Source organism: Bicyclus anynana, chromosome 12, assembly GCF_947172395.1.
Source record: "Bicyclus anynana chromosome 12, ilBicAnyn1.1, whole genome shotgun sequence".
NCBI lineage: Eukaryota > Metazoa > Arthropoda > Insecta > Lepidoptera > Nymphalidae > Bicyclus > Bicyclus anynana.
Genome location: NC_069094.1, coordinates 8098364 through 8116130, shown reverse-complemented (window position 1 = coordinate 8116130; position 17767 = coordinate 8098364). Strand labels below are relative to the sequence as shown.

Sequence of the window (17767 nt, the reverse complement as noted above, 5' to 3'; positions counted from 1 at the left end):
CATACTGAAGCAAAGATGAAAGAAGCTCTCGAACATATGAAATCTGGGATGAGTTGTAGAAAGGCATCGAAGACATTCGGCATTGCTTTTACCACTTTGCGACGCTATTATCTTAAGTCAAAAAGTGGCAGCGACATTAATACAATGAGGTTAGTTCCGAATTATGAGGTAAACAAAGTTTTTAATGATGAACAAGAGAAAGAGTTGAAAAAATATTTTAAATACTGTTCATCATTATTTTATGGGCTCTCAGAAAAGGAATGCCGAAGAGTCGCATTTCAAATGGCGGAAGTTAACGACTTAAAGATGCCTGAAAGCTGGAAAGCTAATCAAATAGCAGGTAAAGAGTGGTTAAGAAGTTTTAGGCGAAGACATAGTGATCTCAGTCTACGCAGACCCGAACCATGCAGCCTAGCCAGAGCCACGGCTTTCAACAGGCATAACGTAGAAACTTTTTATAAAAACTTAGAAGAATTAATGCAAAGACTCCCTGGCTTCATAGATGGCATGCGAATTTATAATTTGGATGAAACCTCAACCACTACAGTACAAAAACCACAACGTGTTATTGCAACAAAAGGCAAACGTAGTGTGGGTAAGGTGACTAGCGGCGAGCGAGGTACGTTAGTCACAACATGTTGTATTATAAGTGCAGGTGGATCAGCTTTGCCACCTGTAATGGTATTTCCCCGTAAACACTTCAAAAATTTCATGATTAAGAATACACCTGCTGGCACTTTAGGTCTTGCTGCACCTAGTGGTTGGATGAATGCTGATATATTTCCAGAAGTCATCAAACACTTCATAAAACATACAAATTCATCGTCTGAAAATCCATCAATTTTAATATTGGATAATCATGAATCACATTTATCATTAGCTGCATTGAACTTGGCTAAAGCTTCTGGCGTTCATGTGTTGACTCTCCACCCCCACACATCAGCCAAGCTTCAACCTCTCGACGTTGGTGTTTTTGGACCCTTCAAGACCTATTACAACGCGGCGGTTGATTCTTGGCTATTGAGAAACCCAGGCAGGCCAGTTTCTATATACGACGTTGGTGAATTAGTTGGAACAGCATTTCTGAAAGCAATGACGCCTACAAACATTGTTAGCGCATTCAAAAAATGCGGTATTTTCCCCTTCGACCGCCACTTGTTCAGTGACGAAGACTTTATGCCAAGTTTAGTCACTGACAGATCATACAATGTTGGTCAGGAAGAAGAAACAACTTGTGATTATGACGTTGCTACGGTTTCTGTTGGTCAAGAAGAAGAAACAACTCGTGATGTTGACGTTGCTATAGTTTCTGGTGAACAAGAAGAAGAAACAACTCGTGATGATGACGTTTCTATGGTTTCTGCTGGACCTTCCTGTATAAATGACGACCATGATGAAGTCGAAGAAGAACAGGAACCCCAATCTAACAGTACTGTGTACCAACCTGTGACATTATTGTCAATGGTATTAAAAAGATTCTCTGAAGTGGCCAGCAATATTTCGCCTTCTGTTACGCAGAACTTATCCTTGAATAATGATTCCTTTATATCATGTCTGGTAGATTCAAATGAAAACACAGATATAGCAGAAAAACAGCAGCCAGCCGTTGTTGTTGAAATTACTTCTCCAAATGCAGTGGTATCTATACCAGCTCTGCCAAAAGACGATTTTACAACTGAGGGACCGTTACAAGCTATTGAAAATAAGAAATACAAAACGGTTATTTCTCCATTTGAATTCAGATCTCAAATAAAAGCTGGACCAAGAAAATCGAATCGAAAACCAAGAAAATTAGGTCGCAGTATGATCGCCACCGATACTCCAGAAAAAAATGAAATCGAACTTGCCAAAGCATCAGCAAAAACTAAGAATAAAGAAAGTAAACAAAAAAAAGGTGTCAGAAAAGTTATGCAAGGTGATTCAGATGATGAAAAACAGAAAAAGAAAAGAAGAAAATTAGTCAAGAAACCGATACAAAGTGAATCTGAAGAAGAAGAGCTGGATGATAATGTTGTTTATCAAGAATCTGATGAAGATCAAGACTGGTTGGAAGAAGAAAACGAAAATAAATACAAAATTTTGACTGAACAAGATATTAATGAGCCTCTGCCGCGGCTTCCTAAGGAAGGAGAATACGTTTTAGTTCAATTTACGACAAAGAAGAAAAAGCTTTTTTACATTGGTAAAGTTATTGAAGAAAGGAATAAAAATCTAGAATACTATATTAGTTTTCTCAGGAAGAAAGCTTGTAATAAATATCATTTGCCTGCTATTCCAGATTTGTCAAATGTAAAAGAAATTCATACTGCCTAAACCCACTTTTTCCGGTAGTACCACACGCCAGCAGAATTATTACAGTTTCTCTATTGATTTGACGCAACTGAATATGCTCTAACAATGTTTCCATTAAGTTTTGGATCTACTTTTTTGATTTTGCCTATTTTTGTGATAACTAAGTTGGTTAAGTTTTTATAATAATTTTTAAATTGATGTGCAATTTTGAAAGTTTTGATTGTTTATTTGTTAGGAATGTATTCCTGTTTTGCTTTAATAATGTTTAGGTTTATGCAGTTCGCTGCTATAAGAAAACAATTATTATGAGTACAAAAATAAAAGACTGATTAAATGTGAATGAATTTGTTTAATTTTTCGACAAAACCAAATAATTTATGACCATGATCCATTGTGCACTACCCTGATCCACTGTGTATTTACACCCGAGCCACTGTTTCGACCCCCTGGTACACAGTGGCTCATTTCCGTGTTTTTAAAAAATCTCTGATATCTTTTTCCCTATTAAAAATAACGACAAAACGAATCATATTTATTAAACTACAATGTATACACCCTATATTGGTTAGTATTGGTATATCCTGACACTGCTGAGGGCTGTGTTACAGCCTTCGGAAAAAAGTGATCCACTGAGTACCAGGTGACCCTACTTAACTCTGAAATAAAAAAAAATCTGAAAAAGTTTACCACATACAAGATATTACCGACCGACCTAATTGGGGATTATAAGTATCAACGTTATCTAAATACCCATTATTTATTAACCTCAGAATATTAGATAATATATCAAGTAATCAATCAAATCGTATATTTACGAAATATAGATACGATTACGTACACACTTGAAGATAGCACTGAGAGCCCATGAGTGCTACAGCGTCATACACGTGACTCGCACGCTTTATTGACGTGCGTATCATTAGCTAAACAGAACAACCGTGCTAATGTAATAATGTTCAATGTATATAGCATTGTTGGATAGTAATCGCAGAATAGAGAACGATACAGAATGAGTCCTTACAGTCGCGCGGTGTGGCCGGTGGAACCTTTAAAAATCAAACGACTTACGCGTCTCCGTTATCCGCTTAAACAAACTTTTTTCATAATTTGTATTTCAAGATTTAACACTAACAACAATTAGGTACGTAAATTAATATCATAATAGACTAATAATCAATAATTAAAAAAATACTCCATCTTACCTATTTAGTTTCTTGAACAGTTATTAAAATATTTAAAAATGAATAAGATGCCATTTTTCTTGAATAATATTGAAAACTAGCAGACGCCACGCGGATTCACCCGCGTCGTTCTCGTTCCCGTAGGAATACGGGGAAAATATATAGCCTATAGCTTTCCTCGATAAATGGGCTATCACTGAAATGATTTTCCAAATGGTTCCTGAGATTAGCGCGTCCAAGCAAACAAAATAAACTCTTTAGCTTTATGTCATACTGACTCGAGAATGTATTAGTTTTTGAATTTGTATTTCGAATAGCTGCATCGTTGCCGTGTTCCGCGCTCTATCTGCCTATTATTCTTTAATCTGTGATAGTAATATTGGGCCGTAAGAGATTACGGTTTACAACCATTAAACAGTAAAGGTACACATAAATATTTTCATTGCCTTGGGCCAGTAATTAATGTGGGTTTGAATTGCGAGGTACAGGGTTCGAGTCCTAGGGCGGGTCAGCAATGAGTATTTCTTTCTTCTAAGTTTTCAGTAAAGATTTTAAACCTGGAGTTGGAAAATGCCTTGGAGACGTAAGACGTCAATCTCGCAGTAGGAGACATAAAATAATCACCCTGAAGCCCACCAACCCGCAATGGAGAAGCGTTTAGGGTCTCAACTCCATATCTCTTATATATGGAGAAGGAAGGGGGACCGATGGTAGTGGTATGATAATTATAATGAACGAATGAAATTATTTTAAATTGTGTTTAGTTTTACCCGACTACTATAGACACGCGCGAAAAACATAACCCGTGGTTTTTGCGCGTATCTTGTATGTAATATTCTTTATTATTATTTACAGGACCTATTTATTTATATAAGAAACTTTGCATGATACAAATGTAAGTATGTAGATAACCCAACACTTATTTTGGTTTCTGGGTGCAAGTAGATAAATAAAACAATCTGCTCTTAAATATAGAATAAGTATATTGAATAATTAAATTATGTTACTTCAAATATTTTGCCAAAAAAGACTTAGGTGTTATCCGTAAAATTAAATTATCTAAGAGGTCAAATGTTTAGTTCGAGTAAAAACATACAGTAGGTAAACTTGGAAAGATAAATATTGCAAATAGGAAATATACCAAATGTTTGACAAACGCACACGTTATGTGTCCACCATGCAACCGCAGACCATTCGACTTGTCATCGCAAAGTGTTAGGTACTGTAGGTTATGGTTGCAAATTTGCATGGAAAACGACAACATGGCAACAAGATTCGACACGGTTAGACCAGAAATAGTGCATAACAGTCTATCATTTTACTAATCATTAATTAATTAATAATAACTTTATAATTACAACCATTTGCGACAACGGAACACTAGTGCTTATACGATTTAGTCGTTAATAAAATATATGGGCACTCCTAATTATAAATACGAGATGTCATAAAACCCATCGATCTCCTATTAAAAAGTGGATGCACAATCAGCGACCAAAAACGTCCCCACTCAATGAATGCCAAACACAACTTCTTGGCACTCAATTCATTTCAGTCGCATTTGCAAATTCAACCTTAAACTTAATCCTTAAGGTTGAATTTGCTATGAATTTGGGATTTTATTGAATATTTGAATATTGGACTATATGTAAAGCGCTTTAGGTATATAATTTTCTTTACCAAAAATTCTAAAACTGCCAAAGCAAAATTGGCCAGTTTTTAAGTGACGTTTTCTACATGATTGTGCCTCCTTTTATTGTAAGAGGTCAATGCATAAAACAAATAAGGAGATCCAAAAATGTGTCAACGGTGAATTGATATTTGAATAATGATATTAGCTTACAGATATCCCGGTAATAATTAAATTAAGACTATATTGACTAGTCTTTTAGTCTTGCAACACATGGAGGCCAGTTTAAACCGAGCGAGAGATTTTTTTTTCAAGTGGCAAAACGTAATTTTCAAGTAAACGTTGACAAATGGCTTTATATGCAAGTGAAAACAATTATACACCATTTAAAAGAAAAACTTTTCATAAATATTGATTGTAAATCAAGAATTATTTGAATCCGTGTAGGCTAAAAAAATTACACTTTATATTTGTGACGAAGGATATTATTACATAAATTCTCAAATAATACTACTATTTTTAGCAATCAATATATCAAAACTTTACGAACAAACAGCGGACTCATGCTGTCGCAATTTGGCAATTTTTCGCCGCAAACAATACCATCAAAAATGTTACAGCATAAGACCGCGTGATCGTTGCTTGCAGTATCTCATGTCGATTGCGAAATGTATAATATTATGCGTTACGGACGATACAATAATATATAAACGTATTACGTACACTAACAAGTAGCCATTCCAATCGTAATGGTTACAAATTTAATAGGCGGACAACACACTTACAAAGTGTATAATTAAACTACAGTCCAGATGTATAAAATTATGCATCATTTACTAAGAATTATTACGTTTTCATTTGTGATGGAACGATGATATATTCATCTATATATCATCTATAATAATAATTATTTTGTATAAGAAATTCATTCTCACTGGACATTTTATACACCTGGGTAAGTAACCAGAGTAGTACATTTCATCTTTCTGTATTAGGTATTATACTTATTACATACTCAATCGAGTGGCCCATGCATAGATATAAAGATGAACTGTGAAAAGAACATACAATAAATTAAGAGGCACAATTATCCGCTCTCTTTAATGTGACGCGAGTACATTAAAGTGGGGGGATATTTGTGCCTCTGAGTATACAATCTTAGGTAGGACGAGATCATAGACCAATCAGACTTTGCATCTCTTTATTCACTGAATTCTATTCCAGTGATAACGTAAAAATTGTATACAAATTAACTTTTTGAAGTGACTACTTCTTATGGGGTTAAACCAGTCCGTAACGTAACGCGTTACGACGCCTCTGGATTTCGTTTATCTCACGCATACGGCAGTAGGTTAAAGTTATCACTTCTGTCGAGCGTCCCGACACGAACACGTTTTTCTTTTTCAGACTTTTCATATCTTTATTCACTGAATTGTATTAAGAAGTCATATTGTATACAATTTTTTTAATAGACGGAGAGCCGGCAACAGCCAGACCTTCGTCATTTTATAAAAGCAGAAAGTTTGTCAGCTCACGCTCATACTATAGATAAGTACCGTAACCAACTATAGAGTTTGGACCGTAGTGGCTTTGGCAGATAGAAGGTTTCAAGGATCCAGACCCTCAACCACTTAAGTATAAAGTATAAGTTTATCGACATAATATGAAAAATGGTATCCTCATTCAGACACTTAGCTTCATGCTAACCCTTCGCTAAAGACCCTTGAAGTTTTAAATTAAATTGTGTTTTTCGAAAGGTTGTCGCGAAGCTAAGTGACAGGCGACTGGGAATATAATTTCTCATATTATACCGAGGAAAACATAAAAATATTACACTTTATACTTAGACGGTTTAAGGGTCTGGATCCTTATAATCTGCTACCTCCCAAAGCCACTGTCCAAACTTCACATTTGGCTACCGTACTTACTTATGGTAGGAGCATGAGCTAACAAACTTTCAGCTTTTATAAAATGACGAAGGTCTGGGGTTCACGGGCTCTTAGACTATAAGAGTATGCACAAGTCACAGTTCATTTCGTTTACCATCAATGTGACATTAAGACGTTTTTCCCTTGCATAAACTGTGATGAACATTCCCAACACCGACACAACTGAACGGAACATACAATGTGCACAACAGCAGTACAACTGATATGTGAAATATCAACATCCTGCAAATCAATAAAAAAAACTCCAAAAAACACTTATAAAACTTCGCATCTTGCCTGATACTGGGCTAATTACATCTATGACATGCATTAAACGACTAATTAAAATATACTTCATACTAACGTCTTATAATTATGAAACTACGATATATTTTATCTTTCTTTTTTTTATTTTAATATTATATTTAATATGTTTAATGTTAGTGTAAAAATAGGTTTTTGAGACGAATTTACTTTAAGCATTATGCCGAAGTCGACATGCTTTTACGATACCACAAAATGTTAATAATGCCCATCGAGGCGATGCTGTTATAATCAATTCATTCTGAAATGCTCAAAAATGTAAATATTATGGCAAAACTAGCTTACTTCAACTTACTTTTAGGATGAGAAAAATGCTATTGCAAACTAAATCACATCATGTACCGGCAAAATAATCTTGGACGGCAAGTTATTATGAAGTATTTTCACGAGTTTAATACGAAAGTTTATTCAAACGCACCTAGCACTATAGGCGAAATATATTTTAGTTACTTACTATATAAGCGAAATATCTAGACAAATTTATTAGCTAACATAGCTTTAGGATTTTGGCTATGTTAATCTCAAAGTGCATTATTAACGAATCGGTAACACGAAAAATAAAGGGGGATTCAGTATGTAAGTACATTGGTAGTGCAGTGAGATGTTATTACCTACCTATATATACGATTCAAAATTAAGCCAGTACAAGTGGCAATGATTTTAGTTTCTGCGATTATTTAAATTGGTTTCAACTTTCAACATCTTTAATAAAGTTGTTATTTCGTTGAAATAACGTTATCACTTGCTACTACGATTAAGCTTGACGAAATTTTCTTTTTACGTAATTTCGATGAAATAGCTACGTTAAATGATCTCAGAAACGAAAAATTGATGCCGCTTAATGCAGTGGCACATGTTTTGAGTTATAAATACATCGATATATATAATTAATGCTGTACCGTTCCTCAACCAAATTAACTCCGGATTAAAGGCTTTAATAAAGATTGTTTTTTTTTTTACAGACATGACTTCAACATTATACCTAGCACAAATATATGCTTTCTGACCTGCACTAAGACAACTTAGCGAGTTTTTTTTATATAGATAATCTTCTACTACTCAAGGATAGATCTATGAAAATCATCACCTTATTGCTCTTAAGACAATGTTATGTAACATTACAAAGTTATTTCGTTGTAAAAACGTAGTGTGAATTTAGTACTGTTGTCTGCGATTGTCTTTTTATTAGACGTAATAACATCTCACTGGGCTAAGGGATATTAACGGATTTACTCTCAGAAAACTGTACACATTTTCAAAACTTTGCATATATAAAAGGCCGAATTTATGGATCGTGTACTCATCCAACGATTACATTATCCGAATTGAAACTAACTAGCATTCTAAAATTTACTAACTACTGAATGCAACGAGCATCCACGCTTAATGGATGAAACACCTAATTGATAAAAATATTGAACTAAAACTATTTGACGCCGCAGCCGGCAACATACATTACGAATACCATTCCAATGTCAGACTCTTCAGAGTTTAATCTTCTGTGTCAATAAACGATAAAAACCAAGTTAGCAATGTACCCAACGATATTTTATACTATAGATATGTTACGTGCATCGATCTCCTATTAAAAAGTGGATGGGTGACAAACCCAACTTCTTGGCACTCAATTCAAGAAGTCGCATTTGCAAATTCAACCTTAAACTCAATTCTTAAGGTTGAATTTGCTCTGAATTAGGGATTTTATTGAATATTGGATTATATTTAAAGGCCAATTTCTTTGCTAATAATTCCAAAACTGTCAAAGCAAAATTGGCCAGTTTTCTAGTGAAATCTTCTACATGATTGTGCGTCATTTTATTGGTCAATGGTAACGTGCCTAAAAATCTCCGCTAACATTGATCTGAATTTAGCTACTCCACTGAGCGCACACATGCACAATTTTCTGTTTAATTACAATATATATTTATGTATAGTTTTTACACTTCCTGAGCACACAACTCGACATTGTAGACAATATTTAGGTATAATTTGTTTATATAACTTTCGTTGTTTACTATGCGACGAAATGACATTAAGACAGTCACCTTAAGTTAAGTTAGTCACCTTTGTTCGCCTCAGTTTCGACGCGTCAGTGACATATCTAATAGCATAAAATCTTTAATGATGCTATGATGGTGAATCACTTTTGTAAAAAATTTTGTTTTCAATGAAATTCATTATGAATAAATACATTAATAAATGTTTAACTGTTACATATATAAACGACACAATATAGATACAATACCTTATTTTGTAGATAATCTATAACTCCAGAATAGACACCTCTATAATGAATAACATTATCTAGATTGCCGTTATTTTATGTAAATATCATAGTTCCGTATCCAAATCTCATACATAGAACATAAAATAGTAACTTATGAGTTGCCTAAAACGTAAAGTAATGTAAAATGTTATATATTTTCCCTATATTTTGTGTAAAAGCAAATAAATGAACACGAATTTGTGTATAATAAAATAAATAATACCACACAATATTATGCTTTTATGAGATAACTAAAAAAAATATTAATACCTATAATTATTTTAATTGTGATGGAAATTTTAAATCTTTAAAAAAATCTGACTTAGACAGACAGAAAATATAGCAAAGTAGACTAAGATTACTAACGTAGTAACTATATTAGTAGTAGTTATAAAAATCTTAGGGAAACATTTCTTATAATTACTATTTTATAATAAATCTGCCAATTTTATTAAGACTAAGTCTACATTTTATTTTGTGATATATGCAACTACACTTATTTGCATTGCAGCTATTCTAAGTCTTGTTTTATCAACTCACATGCAAGCCCTTACAAACAATCGTCTTAAAAACTTCAACTAGTACTCCAAAAGCTGTAATTCACTAGCGTCGACTACCATATTACAATTAATACATTGATATTATTTTATATTGCTTTTGGCGGCGGAAGATTATGTATACGTTCTATATTTAATTTTAACAACCACACAAAACTAGCGACACTGCTACATCTATTTGAGACACTGATAATGGCACGGACACACTATACTTGTATTACGCAACACAGCTCGCCCTATCCGGTCCCGACGTTAAGGTGCTGATAGACTGGAGCATTCACATCGAGCATTCGCCGTTTTTATATTTGTCGAACTGAACAACAAGCCGAGCCAAGCATAGAGCCAAATATTGCTACTAACATCTTGAGAATTCATACGAACGCTCTGTTCGTTGCTTGTCAACGAAATTCCATGCCGTTGTCTATACTATATAAGCAAATCTGCTCGCTAGAATGCTCGCCAGAACGCTCGATAGAATGCTCGCTAAAATGTTTTCTTGTTTTTTTTTATTCATTACAAGATAGCCCTTGAATACAATCTCACCTGATGGTAAGTAATGATGCAATCAAAGATAGAAGCAGGCTAACTTGTTAGGAGAAGGATGAAAATCCACACCCCTTTCGGTTTCCACACGACATCGTACCCGAACGCTAAATCGCTTGGCGGTACGTCTTTGTCGGTAGGGTGGTAACTAGCCACGGCCAAAGCCTTACACCAGCCAGACCTGGACCAATTAAGAAAACCTCAATCGGCCCAGCTGGGTATCGAACCCAGGACCTCCGTCTTGTAAATTCAACGCGCACACCACTGCGCCACGGAGGCCGTCAAATTTTCAAACAAAATTTCGTATTTTCTTTGATGTAACATTCGCACGAATGTTCATTACAAGTGAATGCTCAAGTCTATCAGCACCTTTATGACTTCTCATTTCAACGTATAGTAGATATAGTACTATTACATAGGTATATGTAAATTATTATAACCTGGCATAGTATGCGCCAAACATCTAGTCCACTCTTAAGTTGCAACACAGCTTCTAAAACAATATCCCTGCTGGGATGTTTGTTTATTATGATGTATATATACGCCTCGTGTTCAGAGCGGATTTCAAGTTTGTCCCTTACTTAAGATACTTACACACATGGACTCTATACAAGTACAATGTATGAAAGTGTGTACGCGAGAAGTTAGTATAATTTACCGATTATATTTATAATCTATTTTCGTGTATAACTGCTTTCAATATACTTTTCATCAAAAAAGTCGAAACCGTCCGCAAGTGTTGTTCAGGCGGACTGTTTCGATTATTTTGATGAGAAGTATATATTATATAGTATTGCACTCATTTTGCGCCACTTTTATCAATTGCCCTATTTTACCGTTTATTTAAAGTTATAATTGTATATAGAATCTGTCTGACATAGGAATGCGCGAACTGTCGCCAGCTATCGTCCTATTAGTTACAATATAGTTATATTTTAAAGGCTCTCAAGACGCTACTTTGCATTACGATACCAATATAATAATAATACATATAAACTTGTAAATAAAGTTACTCTAGCTAAACGAACATATACGTGTATTCACCGCAACTCCTTATTAATTAAACATCCATGAAACTGCAAATTTCGACAAGATTATATCAAAAATAGTGAATCGACCGTCGTCATCTACAATCTGTCTAATAAATCTGTTTTAGTCTATCGACTATTTTTTTTAGGTCACTTGAAACTTCTTAGCCGATCTGCGTTACAAAATGGACTATTGTAAATTTTGAATTTCTCATTTCGCCCTCATTTATAGAGCAAGGCGCGTAGAGCTAAGCGCCCTCATTTGTAGAGCGAAGCGCTCTCATTTGTAGAGAAGGCGCCCTCATTTGTAGAGCAAAGCGCCTTCATTTGTAGGGCAAAGCGCCCTCATATTGCCCTCATATGTAGCGCAAGGCGACTTCAGCGATTCGCGACCGCGGCAACCGACACATTACCATCGAAACGACAGCCCATGTACTTCTCAACACCAATCCCAAATCAATCTGACTCCATATACCAATACAATCCTAACGCTTCAAACCGATTATACTTTTTCTGACCTATTAGACACCCAAAAATACACATTTTAGCAAACCTTTTCTTTTTTGTTAAATATAACCAGTCAGATCGTAATTAAATAATAATAATAATAAAGAAAACATTATGGGAGATCTTGAAAAAATTAGCTAACACTGCGTTTAATGTTAAATGAGCATATTAACATAATACAAAGTAATTATTATTAGTAGGTACGACTTTATTTAAAACTCCCAATTCGTCTCTTGCATTTAGAAGTAAGCTTGTTATACAGTGAACTCTCCATTCTCGTTCAAATTTAATTTCGCCGTATGTTATTAATAATTCAAAAAAGTAAAGTATTTTATTCAAATTGTGTGTACTATAAACATAAAAATATTTTTCGCTTATATTGTTGTTCATTCACTTTGGCAAAATGTTCTCTGAACGAGCTCACATAAATTTCTATCTTAAAAAAATGTTAAATTTATTATTAAGTGCATTATCAGTTATTTAAGTCTCTATTTATGTTTAATTGTTTGATGTTATGTTTTATCTCAACAATATTATAATTTTCGAATTGTAAGAGCTTTATAAAATCGTCCTAACATTATAACGCATATTATACTACGCTAAGAGCGTGGAACAGTAAACGACTGCACACATTTCGTGGTAAAAATAATTTCAATGTTGGTAATTTTCAATAAAAATTTCATAATACTTCAATTTTTTTAATAAAAAAAAATATTGAGCAATCAATGAGTAACTCAGTCGTTTCCTGCGCTCGAATTTATCTAATATTTATACAAAAAATGCTCATCAAAACGGAATCTTTTTCGACAACACCAAATAAAATCACCTAAAGCAGTGCATCAAAAAAGACGGAATTCATTTTAATGATAACATTTCCCGCAATTTATTACAATATTATTTCCACGCCTCTCCTTGAGAGTATTACCAAGTGATCTTGAGTAAAAGAGGCATCGAAATTCTTAGCCTAAAAGGGAAAATAAAAATAAATATAAAGAAAAAAAAATCAATGACAGTCATTAGTTACACCGATAATTTCCAAAAACTCATGACTAGTAAGTAAAGTAACATTTAGATGGACGTTGAAATGACAAAATGATTCACAAATCTTTTGTGCAATTCTGGAATATATAAAGAAAAAAAGTGATGCCAGACTTCCTTGAGAGACTCCACCACCCTTTATTGTGGCGATAGGAAGTCTACTAACGGCCGTTTTCAATAACCTACCCAAGATTACGGATAGATAGCTATCCTCGATTATCAGTAACAGTCAAAGTATCTTTACATAGTCAAACTATCTGTCAGAAGCAGATAAGAACAGGAAGATAGCTTTTCTTAACTTTAGTAAGCAAAATGGCGGATAGATAGGTTATTGAAAAAGACCGTAACACGACTTCATAGACACGTTTTTACAAACACAATCCTGTGCGTCTGGCACAGCAAAACTTCATAGTAATGTTTGCAAGTAAGTGTTTGTTATAACGTGGCCTATAAGTCAGGCTAGTGAAATTCTTATTCTATCAAAAACTGGCTTTCTTTGACGTGGTAGGTCAATAAATTAAACAAAGCCTATAAGTATCAAGCGAAAAATGTTGCGAGCTCCTTATTCGAGTCTTTTAACCTACTAGAATACTGTATTATAATTTAACTAAGCGTTAATTTTTAACGCACCTTAGAGATCGGGAAACGAATTATAATTTTTAAAAAATGTGTGCTAACAATCGGAATTCTTAGTAAGTAACATTTCATTGTCCGAGTAGCCCATCGAATCGCGTACAGAATAGCGGAAGACATTTTGAAAGTTATCTAATAAATAAAGTTTAGATGGTTTATATACAATTTTTAAAGTGGCACATTTGTAACTGAGCAAATTACAACACATATTTTCTCTTTCTTCTTAACTTAAAGTTTCCTGTACTGTTTTTAAACTCTTTAGTTCCAAATATCACCAAAAATCCAGTGGAGCCTATTTATTTTTTTAGATTGTATCTAAAAACTTTGTTCTTTCCGTACGTTTGTTGTTCCAATACAGAGATGATGGATTAACAGTAGATTATGAAACGGTTGTATAATGACGGCCATTAAAACATGAATTGCATTTTATAAAACGAACGAAGTGAATTTTATGATAGAGACACGAGTGCTTTAAGGCCAAGTTATGAAAGTTTTATTCTCTATTTTTTTTATGAAATAGGAACCTAACAAAATAAAAAAGTTGTACAGTGTTGTTATGGAATTGAATTTGCACTACCGGGCTGTAATTTGAGGTACTGATTTGCGGTATATTGATGTTTATTTCATTGGCCTTTTTTTTAATTTTTTGAAGTGTATACCAACAGGCAAAGATTGACATCGTACAGCCATGTCTTCGTACTCGTATTTGCATCAATTTAAATTACTGTTCAAATTTAAATTAAATATTAAATTAAAATATGGAATTGTGCTTGGCAGGAACTTCTACTAATTTATAGACCACGCCTAACTACTTGGTCGCCTTTGGAATAAGGAACAATATGCACTCATACAAAACTATTCACGCACACATTGCGTAGGGATAAATGACTATTTAAAGTCATGTAGCTATATGCTGATCTGAGGCCATTTTCTAGGTTATGCCACACATCTCATCTCATTTTTGATGAATTTGGGATATCTTTAATTATCTTGTAATTGTGAGACAGTTATTAAACGAAGTTTGAAATACTATTTCAAAGAAATTAGTCTAGATTTTCAAGTTAAAGTATTTTCGCGATTCACGATCCTCTTAACAACATATTATAATTTATGCATAAATAAATTGTGATGTTTAGTCTACTTAATTTATTCAAAATTTTACATTACGTCACTATATACGATCCACAGGACGCGCAATTGCACAGAAAGACAAACTAATATTAGACAATGTATTATAACATTTGTCGTGTAATTTTTTTACATGGAAATAAATCCTATTATAATAATCATAAAAATTATTATGAAATTTCAAACTAGACACAACCCTTTAAATGAGCTTATAAAAAAGCATACCACGACTCCATTGCACGAGGCGAAAAAAAATGTTGACGTTAAAAATTGTAAATTTTTATAATTACATAAATACAATTTAAATAAGTTAAATCAGTCGTAAAAAGTACATTGTTGTTCAAATAAAAAATAATACATCTATTATGCAATAATCATAAGTTTAAATTCAAACTATGTGATCTCCAAAATATTTAGAAACATTAACTCAGTCACAAGATTTGATCGAATTATTTAAAAAAGTTAAGTAATTCATAAAGAGGCCCCGAGCTTTTTATGAATAAAATAATAATATTCGTATAATAAATTGCACGGAGCTAGCAACATTTTGTCGGAAAGACAATATTTTCAATAAAATGAGATCTTATTTTAATTACATGAAGTTACTGAAAAATAAGTTACCTGCTGATTCATAAGTTACACCTCACTATTGCACAGACATACAAATCAAATCTTAGTAAATTGAAACACCATAAACAACACCATCACGAGGCAAAGGGTTGGTCATGTGTTTCAGAGAGTAAACTGCTCAGATCAAATACATATATGGACTTGTATCGCACCCAAATTCACCAATAAAATTGTCTGTCAATTTATGAGGGGGACGAGGTAAACTCACTCATCGAAAATATTTAATACCAATAAATATATTTTGTGTCCTTACACTGCAGACAACTATAAATTTGATTCGCAATACATACACGTGTAATTTAAACACAGAACAGCACATTGCTTAGACTCTATATTCAATTACTTGATCAATGTTTTGCTGTTTAGGCTGAAGAATCGATTTAGGTTATTAGAATAGAATTAGATTAAGTTATAAATGAAACATTATCGTATAGCAAACTACAAGTTGTAGGCCATTTTTATGCCATTCAACTATAAAAACCGGCATTTTTAGGGGACTCTTTACACGACAAAAAAGATTACAACAAGAAACATCGATTCTATAGAAACTGTCTTTATAAATGCATTAGATCGTTGATCTTACACTTTGACAAAGGGGTAACGTCAAGCGAGGCAGGTCCTTATATAATTCGTCTGAGGTAAACTGTGAGGTGTAACTCGCAATTTAGGTTATATACGATTAACTAACCAACGCCGTGGACTTAAATAAAGTCATGTAAACTTAAATTGAATTACAGTCGTCGAATTGCATTGCATCAATATCACTAAGACCATATTTATTATGACTATAACAGGACAACGGAACTAATTAAAGTTACACAATACAGTGATGGGCCAGTCTTAATTATTTGACTCCAGCGTATCTCTCATCTAGACATAACATTTGATAACTTAACTCGAGTTGACTCGTTTAATACAATTATTCGAATTAAAACCTTAATACGTTTGATAATACGGCCACTGGTCGCTTGGAAGACATGCATAGCAATTACAAGTCTAGGCTTGTAAACAATAAAATGTTATTTGTTCAATCATACGCTTGCAACATCACTTGCATAGTAAGAAAAAGCATTCGCGTACAAAACGAATCCGACTCACATATACGTCGTATATTCGATATTGGAAAACGAATCCGACTCACTCGTCGTATAATCCAAATTCGAAAACGAATCCGGCTCACTCGTCGGATAATCGAAATTTGAAAACGAATCCGACTCACTCGTCGTATATTCGAAATTTGAAAACGAATCTGTCTCAGCCGTCGGATATTCGAATTTCGAAAACGAATCCGAATCATTCGTCAGATATTCGAAATTCGAAAACGAATCCGACTCACTCGTTGTATATTCGAAATTCGAAAACGTATCCGGCTCACTCGTCGCATATTCGAAATTCGAAAAACAAAACTATTTTTTAGAGCTCGAGCAGACGGAATCATTCAACGTTCTGCATTAATTGATTGATGCGGTTAACCGCATGTTATCTGAGCGGTGAAATAAAAATTACATCATACATAGAGCATAGATTTTTATGTTTGTAGCAAATAGTACTGGACCGACATACAAAAATTTTCACCAATAGACAGCTACATTAACAGCGAACAACATAGACTTTATTTTATTCCGGATCGGAAAATACGCGCATGAAACGGGGTTTCTAATACATAATAAAATGCGAGGAACTTAGAAGTCAGAATGTCTTAACTCTTTCTGTACGCGCAAACTGTTATCATACAATCGTTCAATACATTCGTACAGCCGTAAGTCAACTCGAGCGGTTCGACCGGCGGCTGGGAGTGGGAGTGTGGGGAGTTGGGGGAGGGAGCGACAGACGGGTGGGGCGGGACAGTTAGAGAGTGTGCATCTGGTAGACGAGCCGGCAGCGCGGCCAGCGCCGTGAGTGTGACAGTTTGCGCGCGGCGCACCGCATCCTACAAACTATCGGCTGCCGGCGTCATTTGCCGTTCGTTTGAAGCGCCGCGTTGAGCTGCGTCCACAGGTCTTTCTTGCATGATTTCGATCTGCAACAACATCATTACATTGGGATCAATGATATTAAATACAGTTGGATTTATTTAATATC

At 34.2% G+C, this 17767-nt stretch overlaps 1 protein-coding gene across 1 annotated transcript in view; it reads right to left on the bottom strand.

Moving 5' to 3' along the window:
- Nucleotides 1-4436: 4436 nt before the first annotated feature.
- The window catches only part of LOC112042860 (zinc finger SWIM domain-containing protein 8 homolog), a gene marked incomplete at its 5' end in the record, with an annotated part of 45473 nt that continues 32142 nt past the window's right edge, over nt 4437-17767 (bottom strand). Inside the window, one exon of the mRNA XM_024078045.2 lies at nt 4437-17705. Within this exon, the coding sequence (XP_023933813.2) occupies nt 17639-17705 (67 nt within the window). The remainder of the gene's footprint in view (nt 17706-17767) is intronic.